The 12,912-nt window shown below is 37.7% G+C and overlaps 1 protein-coding gene across 3 annotated transcripts; it reads left to right on the top strand.

Moving 5' to 3' along the window:
* The first annotated feature begins 6,050 nt into the window (after positions 1–6,050).
* On the top strand, positions 6,051–11,005 carry tph1a (tryptophan hydroxylase 1 (tryptophan 5-monooxygenase) a). 3 transcript variants are annotated; one of them, XM_031282998.2, is made up of 11 exons: positions 6,051–6,273; positions 8,144–8,278; positions 8,549–8,732; positions 8,825–8,925; positions 9,027–9,094; positions 9,188–9,384; positions 9,500–9,635; positions 9,726–9,852; positions 9,955–10,050; positions 10,239–10,372; positions 10,527–11,005. In XM_031282998.2, the coding sequence occupies exons 1-11, from the start codon at positions 6,184–6,186 to the stop codon at positions 10,699–10,701; spliced, it is 1,443 nt and encodes a 480-aa protein (XP_031138858.1). In that variant the 5' UTR covers positions 6,051–6,183; the 3' UTR covers positions 10,702–11,005. The 3 variants fall into 3 exon arrangements, with proteins under 3 accessions (XP_031138858.1, XP_031138857.1, XP_031138859.1); XM_031282997.2 differs by having other exon boundaries at positions 9,185–9,384; XM_031282999.2 differs by lacking the exon at positions 6,051–6,273 and adding an exon at positions 7,364–7,536 and having other exon boundaries at positions 9,185–9,384.
* The last annotated feature ends 1,907 nt before the right edge of the window (positions 11,006–12,912 follow it).

Here is a 12,912-nt window from a genome sequence, read left to right as displayed (position 1 = left end):
CTGCCAGTCTTTGCAGCAGCTTGATATGATCCGACTCCATGCACACAACACAGCAGGCCGTTCCTCGTGTGGCTGGGGCTTTATACACATCATTGGCGCTGAGGCATGTCAGGCCTGTCTGATGCTGATGCTGGATGTCAGTTAACTTCTTTTTCTGATTACCTCTGCCCACACAACTCGCTGTTCTGTTAAATGACCGGACATTTTGCCTTACAGTGAAATGCGTTCTATTTTTGTCTCACATTTGTGTGAAAATGTACAGCTGGTACAAGTACCTATGTAACCTGGAAAGAATATAACACTAAGAAGTTGATAAATATTTTGATTTTGAACATTTTACTAAGGTTCGTCAAGGGATTTGGAGGTAATATACAACTCCAGTAAAAAAAAAAAAAAAAAAAAAACCTGTTATCAAGTGGGATCAAAAGGCAGTGAAAGGGACTGAACTGCCCTCTCATGATGGAAGACGGTCTGTCATTCAACATAAGCAGAATGTTTTGCTAATAATTATTCTTGAGTTATGCTCTGAGATGTGGACTGACCTTTCCAGGATCATAACAATAAATGTGTGTATGATTTAGTCAAGGCTGGATCATCTAAGTTAAGCCCTCCTGAGTGTATGAAATGTCCCTGACACCGGGGTAGTACGTGTTGCTGGGTGAGCAGGAGGGATAATGGAGGGATTAAGAATGCGTGTGCAGCATCACGTCCCCTCTCCTTTGATTCCAAGGCCTGGCCTATTCACAACCACCTGGTCAAGGCATGTTAATAAAGACACATGCTATTGGGTGCAATTAAAGCCCCCTTCAGCTCATTTCCTGAGTTCCCCTGGCTTTCTATCTCTTGTCAACAGAATCACAATGAAACTTTCCCCTTCCTGAACCCTGAATATCAAAGACACTGACGTTTCCTGCTCGCAAAGAAGTGATGCGGTGACGTTGGGTGTTTGCATTTGCCTTAACTTCCTGTTCTGCTTCTTCAACCACCTAACTGTTAGGAGGTTGTACTGATAAACTAGAAAGCAAGGATGTTATACAGTGTACAATCTTTGTCAATGGCAGTGCAACATTTTTCTCGCATTGTCACCAACAAAACATCAGTTATGCAGAGTTGGAAAAGTTATATATCGCCAAATATAATCTTCTATGGGGCATATTAGGCAGAGTGATCCTAAAATCAATAAAAAATGTTTAAAAACTGGAATACTCCACTTTCAGTTTTGTCTATACACAAATAATAAAAAGAACATTTTTTGTCTAAACAGTGTGAAGACATAATTGAAGATCAATCTACAAGATTGATATCGTTTACATGACGGCATTGAATTGCTTCCCATAGTAAGAAATTGTAAGTAAGTATATTTTTTTTATAAAACAACTACTGTATAAATTATTACATGTATTTGTTTTCTAAAAAGAACTGCTGTGTAAAACTGCCTTTATTTTTTTTTTTTAAATGTGTTTTGAATTGCTTGTATTGGAGACATTATGAATAAATAAATGATCACCTAACCTAATTTATAATCAAAACACATTCAAAAAGCTTTCCAGAATAAATGCACAAGACTTTCAGTGACCCTTTTTTAATCTCTATATTTTTTTTGCATTACATATCCCGTTTCTATTTTGAATGTGGCAGGTGTTTATGGGCGCAGCTCTGTCCTGTCCCGTCCTTGTGTACCGCTGACGCCTGTCACCAAGTGGCATATGCTCTTGTTTGTTCTGCAATGAAAGAATTGGAGCTAATTAAAGAGATGTAGTGCTGCCACAGGAAGTGTACGTAAGCAGACCATTCACTGCTCTGATTAGATAGTTGTTCAAACAAGGCTCAGGATCAGGTGAAAGACTGTTAACTCTATTGATGAGGTGCTATTAGAAGACCTTGAATTCTCTGGAAATTCAAATAACACCAGTGTGGAGTGGAAAGGCAGACTGAACATCCCACTCAAGTAAAACCACTGAGACCTTCTCTTAAGTAGAAATAAAATGTGTTAAAAAACTGAATCAAAAGTAGATCCCACTATACTGATGCTTCTTTTATTAGTTTTACAGACAGATGGTGTCTAAATAACATTCCTGTATTATTTTGTGCATTAATGTTACAGTATATTATGAAATGTTTGCTGAAAAAATTAGATTTTTAACTAGATGAGATTAGAATGTATTAAAGTAATATACTTTAATGTTTGCATATCTATAGTTTCATGTTATATTCATTTGGTTTTGGCCAATTTCAGTGTTCTGCACATGAATAGCCAACTCAGTCATTGTGCATCATCCATATATAAAAAATTAAAATCAAATCAATTTCTTTTTTTCTGTTTTTAATATGTATTATACCAAACCTCTTTGGTGTGTTTCCTTTGCTGGTGTAACACTTAATTTTGGTTGTGTAACTGTTACCTTAGTAAAATAAAAGTGTATGTCATTTATTACTTTAGCCATGGATTTCTAAACTAATGGTGGCGTGACTTCAAACAGACAACACAAGTATTATTGTAGTATTTTAGTAATATTTATCTTCCAAATGCCCAGCGAGATGTAGTGCAGTTTTACTACATTCTAATGCTCATGTTGGGCAGTGTCTTAGTACAAGGGGTAAGATTAGCCAGAGAGATCTCTTGCAGCTTGGCACTGTGAGTAAATCCCTCTGATTAAAGTGAACAGAACTGGGACAGACTGGCAGACACAGCGAAGCCCTAACGCTCTCAGACATGTCTGACATACAGCATCTACAAAAACCTACAGAAAGTTATTAGAAATAAGAGCTTGAGCAATGTTTTTTTTTTTTTCAAATAAAAAATGCTTTACATTAATAACAGTTATTTATTCATGTGAGCATTCAAAATAGTTTGGTTGCCTGGTTAGCCTGGCAGCCCTTCAACAGCCATTCCATGGCTTTTTTCCTCATAAGCAGATTATGTTTCAGTAATGAGATGTGTGAATGTATTGAGTACTCTCATTGTCTGACTGCAATAGAGCATGAAGTGCCTTATCAGGAGGTACAAGAAATCATTACTGAGTGTAACTGAGTTCAGCTATAACTAAGGAAAGGTTTACAGTACATTCACATATTTAAAATTTTGTTTTTGTTTTTTCAAAGTATGGTTTGCACAATTTATAGAATATAATGTGAAAGAATAGTTCTGCTAGTTGAGATGGAATATGGGTGGTAATAATAGAATACTAGAATGGCTGAGTTCAGTCATATTATCTCATCCTTGAAGCTAATTATCTATTGACCACTATCCACATAAGGTCAGTGGGTCACCAGGAGAGCGAACCACAATTCATGTTGCACCCCTGTCAAGGTACTCGATGGCTTAAAATATCTCAAAGCACCTGTGCTAATTACCCTCTGAACAGCAGAGCAGACACACGAGCCACATCACATTATCGATAAAGGATGATAAAATGATAATATTAGAGTTAGTGTGCTGCATGAATTGTAAACCTGTTGCCAGGTCTGACTCTGACATTAAATAAAGGAGATCTGATCCAGGAGCTGTCAAGACATGAGGAGATCAAAGACATGGCCAGAGCATGTGCAGCATAAAAGTGCTGTTTGTGAAAATGTATTTATAAGTAGATTTGGACTAGCTTGATGCTGCTGTGTAGAAGCTCCATGAAAGGAACCGTTCATTACTGAATCATGAACAATACCATGGCCATACAATTCAGTAGGCTTTGTCCTTCCCTCTACCTTTTCTCTCCTCTTGGTAAATTAGCAAGCAACAATACCCATTCTAGGAAAAACATTTCAACCTTTTTCCATATATTAGTCACAGGGTTAACATGTGTATAAGGTCCACAATGCGTCAGAACTACAAAGAGAGTTTGTCTGAAAGAAGTCTCATTTATCATCCTGCATTTTAGATGTGCACGTTTACTCTATACAGGAGGATGACTGTATGGATTAGCTACTTTAATTTTATCACATTGTCAGAATCAAAGCACATTTGTTTTATCCACCACAGAGCAAACGCAACAAAGACAATCAGAGGTTTAAGCAATAACTGATGCTGTCAAGCTAGGAGGTGGCACCACTATATAGCTGGGACAACAACAAAAAACATAATACCAATGCTTCTACAGAGAGAGCAGTTCTCTTTAGATTTGTCAGCTCAGTACCCTTATTCAAATCTTTACTTATTAAAATGCTTGTTATGACCTTAATAGTAAATACAGCTACTGGTTTGTACCATTTCAGTTTCTTTTTAATAATATACAGTATTTCTAATCATACTATTATTTTGTTCTTGGGTCTTTTCAGTTTCTGCTCTGTTATTATAACATGGCAATACCCCAGAGTGGGGACATCTTCAAACTGCTTGATTTTTCTGATCAACAATCCAAAAATCTACTGATATTCAGTTTTGCGATAATAAAGCTAATAGAAAATTGGAAAGTCCTCACATTTCAGAACCAGAGAATGTTTGGAGTTTTGACTTGAGTTTAAACGATTAATTGACAATCAAAACAGTTGCCAATTTATTTGATTTCTATCGACTAATCAATTAATCAACTAATTGTTTCAGCACTAATAATTACTTTGATGCCAACAGAAACCAGAGAGTTTCTGACTGCCGAGTGTTTCTGTAAACCAGTCTGTGAATTTATAAGATTGCTATCTGATAATATATAATTTGTTTGCTGTAGTTATTATTGCTTAATGTGACTAATGCTGCTAACTCTAAAATGGAGACATAAAATGTTTCAGCTGACCTTTCAACTGAACAAAATATTCATTGTTCATTTGTAGCTCAGGTATATTGTGTTTGCACATTGAAGCAGAAATGTTTGCCTTCTGTTGGTGGAGGTGATAAAGAGCTTAAACCAACAGTCAGGTAAACATGTTCACTCATACTTTGGTAATGCTTAGCTTTATGAGCAATGCATACTGGTACATGTAGTTAATGATGGTGAGGCTCTTTGTAAGAAGACTGGTTCCTGCTTTAATATATGAATGGTGCCAGATGTGTTTTAATGACCACCAGAACAGACTGGATGCCCACATAATACGTTTACAGTGCTTCACAGCATCGTCACTAAAGATACCACAGTAACACGGCTGCATAATGAAAGCTTGACCTTGCTATGTCTTAACACAACATCTGAGAGCAGATCTGGATTCAGTTCCTGAGAAGAGGAAGTTCCCTTCACTGGCTCCTTTGTTGTGTAAAGCATCTGCCCATGTCACGAGTGACACAGGACAGGACCACCTGAGCCAAACAGCATGTGCATCAGCCACATGTATCACTGCATTAGAGCTGCGAGGTACCGGTTGGCTGACAGACATTTCAAGTTTCCTACTTGCGAGGTGACTGAAGCTTACAGAGAACATTTGTGTTATCTGTTTAAAGTAATGAGGCCTCTTTAAGTTCAGTTCTCCCTCATCTTGATTCTGCTTGCGGAGGCCCCCAAAGCTTTTTCCACTGATTGCTTTGATCTTATTAAAAGGGTCATGGTGTTAAAGACGGGAAAACGTGCAGCGTATTTATGTCATGTGCACGAGAACCCAGAAGTGCTTACAGTGCAGAGGGTTTTTAAAGGGGGGGGGGGGGGGGGCATGTTTGGATCACAATACAATGAAGGCAGGGGGGCTACGCTTGAATCCTCTTAAACCTTGACCCCTTCTTAGTCTCAAGGTGTCAACAAACAAGGAGAATTAACTGCTTGTATCAACATGAAGAGTCCACAGTGAATGATTAGGTCTGCATTCAAACTAAATGCGATCAGTCTCTATGTGATGAAACATTTTCCATATTTGGTTTTAATTGTTAGACATAACAAAATATAAAAATACATCCTGCTTTAGGTATTTTTATGACAACTGGTGCACTTTTTAAAAATATCTAATAAAAACTGCTCTCTCTCTCTCTCTCTCTCTCTCTCTCTCTCTCTCTCAGTAAAATCTGAATTTGTGATTGATCTCATTGAAGCTGTTTCAGGCCTTTAGGTGAAATAAAAGATACCCTTCTCCCCTAATGACGTGAGCCGTGGCGCTCTTTTTCCATTTGCTGCTGAGAGTGAGCTTATTGCCCCCTCCTCTTTCTCTCCGTGGTTAAATAGCAAAGCGCACTGCTTCTCGTGGTAGACAGCCCACTTTACATAGCGGAGGTTATTAAGATAATCCACCTGTAAGAACTACATAAAGAGGTAGATAACCCAGCAGCACTTTAATATGTACTCAAACAAAAACGAAGGACCGCGTAGAGGAAGATCTTTTGACTCCATGAACATCGGCTTGGAAGAAAAACTTCTGAACAATGAGGTAAGAAGAAAAGCCTAGTGTTTAATCCTTTGAAACAGACATCTGTCCGCAGCACGGTGGTTTTGTCCTGTTTGGTGAGACTATTACCAAGAAGGTGAAGAGGTTTCCTTGCACGACTACTTTTTTGACAGCGGTGCAGAGATGGTCTTATTAAATAAGCCTTCACTTTCTCGTCAGCGCAGATTAATTTAAGCCGTTTTGTTATAGCTAGTGTAATTTGCGTCAAAGGGTTAAGAGGGTTAAAGTGGGATACCTCCAAATTTAATGTCATAAAAGATTCATTATTGCTCAATCTGTTCAGCATTCACGGATTTCAAAGTAAAAGACAAAAAAAGATAAAAGATAAACCGATCAACTTGCAGGGATGTTTCCATTGCGCACACGAAAAGGGATACTGACGGGAGACATTTTCTAAAGCGATGTTGAATGCAATCTAAATAAATCGTAGAAATAGCTAAAATTCAGATTCTACCTATTATTTTGCAATCTTCGTCAGGTGGGTGCCTTTTCTATTTCAAGGTTGCAAAAATGCTCATTAAAAATACCAAGAATACACCAAATAATCATGTTATTGAACAAGTGGAAGACAAATTGTTCTCTAAACTGTGACTTAGTCTAGCTTCAGCAGGCAATCCGATTGTGTGTGTGACCTTCACCTGCAAACTTTGTACATGTTCAACACAGAGTCTTTATTAATTGTAGGCCTTTTCTGACAAACAGTGGCCTAATGCTGCACATTAAATTATATCTAAAAGGGAATAAATGTGAAACAACAATCTTGTCTCTCTTACAATGAGGATAAAAGAAAAATGGGTTAAATTAAGCAGCTGTAATTGGACTTAACTGTAGATTAAAATTTGTAATAATCACATGGACTTTTAATGTGCATATTGAAAATAAATTTAAAGCTGTGTAAACGTTGCATTAATACAGCTGACATCAAGAAAGGTAAAAAAATAAGCATTTGATAAAGAACATGTGTGCGTAAAATCATCGCACTTTGCAGCATAAAACCTGCGGCGTGTTGCAGTGATTAAACCTAGGGAGCTGATAATAGGCTTTCCCGCTGTCTAAATGAGATTGCAGTAAGGCGATGCTTTGAGACAGAGACAAGTTCATCTTCGTTAAACCGACACGCAAAGAGCTGACGCCGGGGAGCGTCCTGATCCAGTCTCCATAATGCTTTCAGGGATACTACCGACAAGGGTCCACCGAAAAATGGTCTGCCGCGCTGTCTACACAATGCTCGAAGGGTGGAATATGGTAGGCAGCAACTAAATGCATTTAACAAATGTACCCCTTTTCCACAAATCAGTTTTATCTATTAGATTGTGTGATATTTCGAAAGTCTAATGTAGTTAAACATGACAGGAATAACATACGGTGTCTGAATCAGACGTTATGCTACGAATAAAGTAAACGAGAATACATTGCAGCCAATCAAAACAGATTAGTTTTCTGTGCTGTTGGCATATTACAGTCCTGCTTCTAAAATCTGATGCAGGATTAATTTTCCGCCTGTGCAGCGCGTGCACAGCCATGTAAACGTGACAGCGCTGTCCAAGGTGCTGAAATACACAAGAGGGGTTGGTTCACCTCCTGTGGTCACTAATATCAGCCCTGTCTCTCTATGTATCTAATGTATTTGTATTACCTGTTTCATAAGTATGGATGTAAAGAAACAACCCATGTTGTTTTTCCAGGGTGTCAGAAATATTTAGATACTGGTGGTGGTTCAGTCGGGGGGGAAATGCATTGTGTAACATTGAGAAACTATGCAGCACAGAACATGGTAGTAAAGTGCTCTTTTCACAATAATGTTGATGCCACAATTTTAAAAAGAGTTTATTTCTTTCATTACTGTTTTCAGATAAACAAATCAACCTTCACAAAAATTGAGGAAAACACTGAAAAAAACAATACATCAGAGAAAGGGAGAGCAACAATAATATTTTCCCTCAAGAATGAAGTAGGAGGACTAGTAAAGGCGCTCAAACTCTTCCAGGTATGGACAAAGTTATTATAGTCATGGTTCCTGTTCATATTAATGTATTTACCTGGATAGAGTCTCTCCATTATAGAATAACATTTTCATACCATATAAATGTCATATATATATATATATATATATATATATATATATATATATATATATATATATATATATATATATATATATATATATATATATATCTACCAGCAACTTATTCATTTATCATACTGATGATAAGGCTAATGTAGCTAACTTAAAAATGAATATCCATGTTTCTTGCAGGAAAACCATGTCAACCTTGTACACATAGAGTCCAGAAAATCCAAAAGACGCAACTCTGAGTTTGAAATTTTTGTGGACTGCGACAGCAACCACGAACAACTGAATGAAATAATCCAGCTGCTTAGAAAGCATGTGAGCGTGGTAGATATGGATCCTCCAGATAACTCCTGTCTCAATGAGGAAGGTAAATGAAATCCTGAAGACACTGTATTACAAATATATTATATTAGACCGTATTATCAGCAAACAACAATTTTTTTTCTTCTCTCTACTCAGATATGTCTAATGTACCTTGGTTCCCAAAGAAGATTTCAGACTTGGACAAGTGTGCTAACCGTGTCCTGATGTATGGCTCTGAGTTGGATGCGGATCATCCGGTATGTACTGTAGGCACAAATCAGACAACTGGTTGACTTAAAAAAAGGAAACTCCTTAATTTTGAAGCATTCTCATATCCATCTATCTTCCTCTCCATTAGGGTTTCAAGGACAATGTCTACAGGAAAAGGCGAAAGTACTTTGCTGATCTCGCCATGGCATACAGACAGTGAGCATTTCTTATATATATATTTTAATTGTTATTTTGGAAATATGTGCTGTTTTTACTTGATATTCATAGAATTATTCTCTCTTGTTGCAGTGGGGATCCCATTCCTCGTGTTGAGTTCACAGAGGAGGAAGTGAAGACTTGGGGAGTTGTGTACAGGGAGCTCAACAAGTTGTACCCCACCCATGCCTGCCGGGAATACTTGAAGAACCTGCCACTGCTGTCAAAATACTGTGAATTTCGGGAGGACAACATCCCTCAGCTGGAAGATGTGTCACGTTTCCTCAGGGGTAGGTTTTTAACTTTTACTTCAAATATAAAATTGGAAATGTAATTTTTAAGTATTTTCAGCTTTGTTAATGTAGTCCCTCACTCATCTGTGATTCAAACGTCTTATCGTCTCAGAACGCAGTGGATTCACCATCAGGCCTGTGGCTGGTTATCTGTCCCCACGTGACTTCCTCGCTGGTTTGGCCTTCCGGGTTTTCCACTGTACCCAGTATGTGCGACACAGCTCCGACCCTTTATACACCCCAGAGCCGTGAGTAATATACAGTACTATATTTAGAAAAAGGGAAAGTGTTCATATACATCTCTGGGTCCTAATATCCTGTTATTTTTTATTATCAAGGGACACATGCCATGAGCTGCTAGGTCACGTCCCGCTGCTAGCAGAGCCAAGCTTTGCCCAGTTCTCTCAGGAGATTGGTCTTGCTTCACTCGGGGCCTCAGATGACTCAGTTCAGAAACTGGCCACAGTGAGTGAGACTGATCAAATCAAATTCAATTTCCTATTCTCAAATTTAAAATCTAAACTAATTGTCATTATTGTTTCTGTTTCATTGACTCTTATGTTACAGTGCTATTTCTTTACGGTGGAGTTTGGCCTATGCAAACAAGAAGGACAGCTGCGAGCATATGGAGCAGGACTGCTGTCATCTATCAGTGAGCTTAAGGTAAGATCATTTTAATAGGACTGTACAGTGGACATGTTAGCACAATCTTCCTCCTAATATTTTCCAACTGCGCACCATTACATGTATTGCCTCACCATAGAATACACATCAAAAAGTGCCTGAACAGCTATATAATACATATTTACTTAAAATGGTTTCAACATCTGTTCTTTGTTTCTGTATTACAGCACGCACTCTCTGGCAATGCAAGGATAATGCCTTTTGACCCCAAAGTTACATCCAAACAAGAATGCATCATCACAACATTTCAGGATGTCTACTTTGTGTCAGACAGCTTTGAGGAGGCCAAAGTTAAGATGAGGTGAGCTTGGTTTCTCAGTAATTTAACATAAGATATATTCATATTGATAGATCTTATATGGATAGATGAGAATTATCTACAACATACACTGTTGTTTTACATATAATTAAATATCTAATACATCAATTCAATGATGATATTATTTTCATTTCAGGGAGTTTGCCAAGACCATCAAGCGTCCCTTCACAGTCCGATACAACCCTTACACCCAGAGTGTGGATGTGCTAAAAGACACTCCCAGCATCAACAGCGTGGTGGAGGAACTTCGACACGAGCTTGACATCGTCGGTGATGCCCTCAGCCGGCTGAACAAGCAGCTGGGTGTCTGACTGCCCACATTCCAGTTGGAGTTATCCACATACAGTCCATCAACGCTTGCCGTGTCACCCCCAAGCACCGTTGTAGAGATACTGCTTGTGTATCGCCCTTCGTCAGTACAATGAATGTGCACTGCTTTTGGCAAAACGCTCTGTTGTCCCCACTGCATGGTATACGGCTTATACAATTCACAGAGGTGCATAAGGTATGTTTAGCCACTTATATCAGTAAAATGCACAAACCCAAAGAGCTGCTTAACCAGAGACACTGTTTTGCTTCAGTTGTACTTGGCTCAATCGGCTTCTGTATTCCAAACATCAACGCGCTTTCATGGTACTTTAGTAACCTTTTAAAAATCCACAGCTGTTACAAACACAGATGTGGTTTCCTCATCCTATTGTTACCTCTGCTGTTGTATATTATCATGTGCATTTTTTTGTATTCTTCTACTTCTACTTCTTCGTCTTCACATTTAATCTTCCTCACTTCAGTGATGTGTATAAAATGTACCTTGGTTGTATTAATTTGGTGTATGTATCATATTCATTTTTGTGTTCTGTTGAGGGAAATTATGAAAATGAAAACTGGTGTTATAAGAATGTTTTCTTGACTTATTACGACAGACTTGGCCCATGTACCCTGACTTATTTTATTTTATTTTACAGTGATGATTTTGAATGCCTCCACTTGAAGTGAATATAATTGTAGTACTCCTGAAATCAAAACATTATTTTTCTACTGTAAAATAAATGAGTCATCATGAGTAGGCTATGTAATGAAACTATTGAAAAAATAATAATTATATTTATATATATATATATATATATATATATATATATATATATATATATATATATATATATATATATATATATATATATATATAAATAAATAAATGTTAACGAGTTAATTGTGTCTCCAGTCTGTCAAATGGTTTGTTACCGGTTTACTTTTTTTGTTACTTTTTGATGTCCTCATGGTGGGTTGGGGTTTGGTGATGGATATTAGATGCTGAGGAAGATGCTGATGATGATCATGGAGAATGATGACAGCGAGGACCCCGAAAGTGGTGACAATATTTATGGTCAGGTTCGAGTTTGTGTAGTCTTTATCCTTGACGTTCCACATCCGGGATTGCTCCTGTGCTGCAGGAAATTCTGCCGGATGCATGTATTTTCCGTTTACTTCCGCTTTCTTTGTGTTTGGAATTTTAAATTCGGTGGAGTTATGAGGACTATGGTTAACTGCTCCTCAGATCTCTGCAGGGTAAATTGACACAGCTAGCTAGACTATCTGTCAAATCTGAGTTTTCTCTCGCACAACTATTTTGCAGCGGCTCTGTACGGAGTTTAGCACCGCCCATGACGATTCTGATTGGTTTAAACAAATGCCAATAAACCACAGCACGTTTTCCTCCCATCCCCAAATGCTGTGTGGAGCAGCCAGACCCTCCTTCAGCGCGCTTTGGAGGAGGGTCTGGCAAAGCGAGACTAGAGTTTGTGTAATCTCAATTAAATGTAAGAACAATTATCCCTCTGACCTGAGGGTCACATCACCTTTTTGTCTAATCAAAAAAATCCATTCTGAATTATTGAGTGACACTGACTGAGATTTTTGGTGTTGGTTTCTTGGACACTGAGTTGGTGATTATATTGGTTATATGGGCTTGTAAAGTTTTTATTTGGGATATATAACATCCAAAATAAAAAATTCTCCATGTCAAATCAAGGATCCTTTATGTCCCACCTCCAGGATGTTAACACTTTAGTCTTTCTGTCCATCTTAAGAAGAAACCTGATCAAATTAACACATTAAAACTATATTACTGATACAACTTTAATCACCCAGTTGCCAGTTTAAAGTTAACTGTTACATCTTGCTCAAACTAATGCAGTCTAAATACATCCTACCATCATATAGGTTAAAAAGTATGTGTAAGAGACTTGTTAATTCAACATTATGGTCATGTTGGAGGCTGTGGTGTCGTTGAACTGTGTTGCGTTATAGATATAGCACATTTCATACACCAGCTGTAGACCCAATGTGCTTAAAAAAAGCAAAGATCATACATGACAAAAACCTATAAGATAAGAACATACGTTAAGAAGGTAGTGTCATTATTACTAAAAAGGGAACAATAAAAATAACAATACTGATTCTAAAATGAAAGTTTTACCCGTTAGGTGACCCAAGAGGTGTTTTCAATATATATTTGTCCACCC

Source organism: Sander lucioperca, chromosome 7 (assembly GCF_008315115.2).
Source record: "Sander lucioperca isolate FBNREF2018 chromosome 7, SLUC_FBN_1.2, whole genome shotgun sequence".
In the NCBI taxonomy this organism is placed as follows: Eukaryota; Metazoa; Chordata; class Actinopteri; order Perciformes; family Percidae; genus Sander; species Sander lucioperca.
This window is presented reverse-complemented; position numbering and strand designations above follow the sequence as displayed.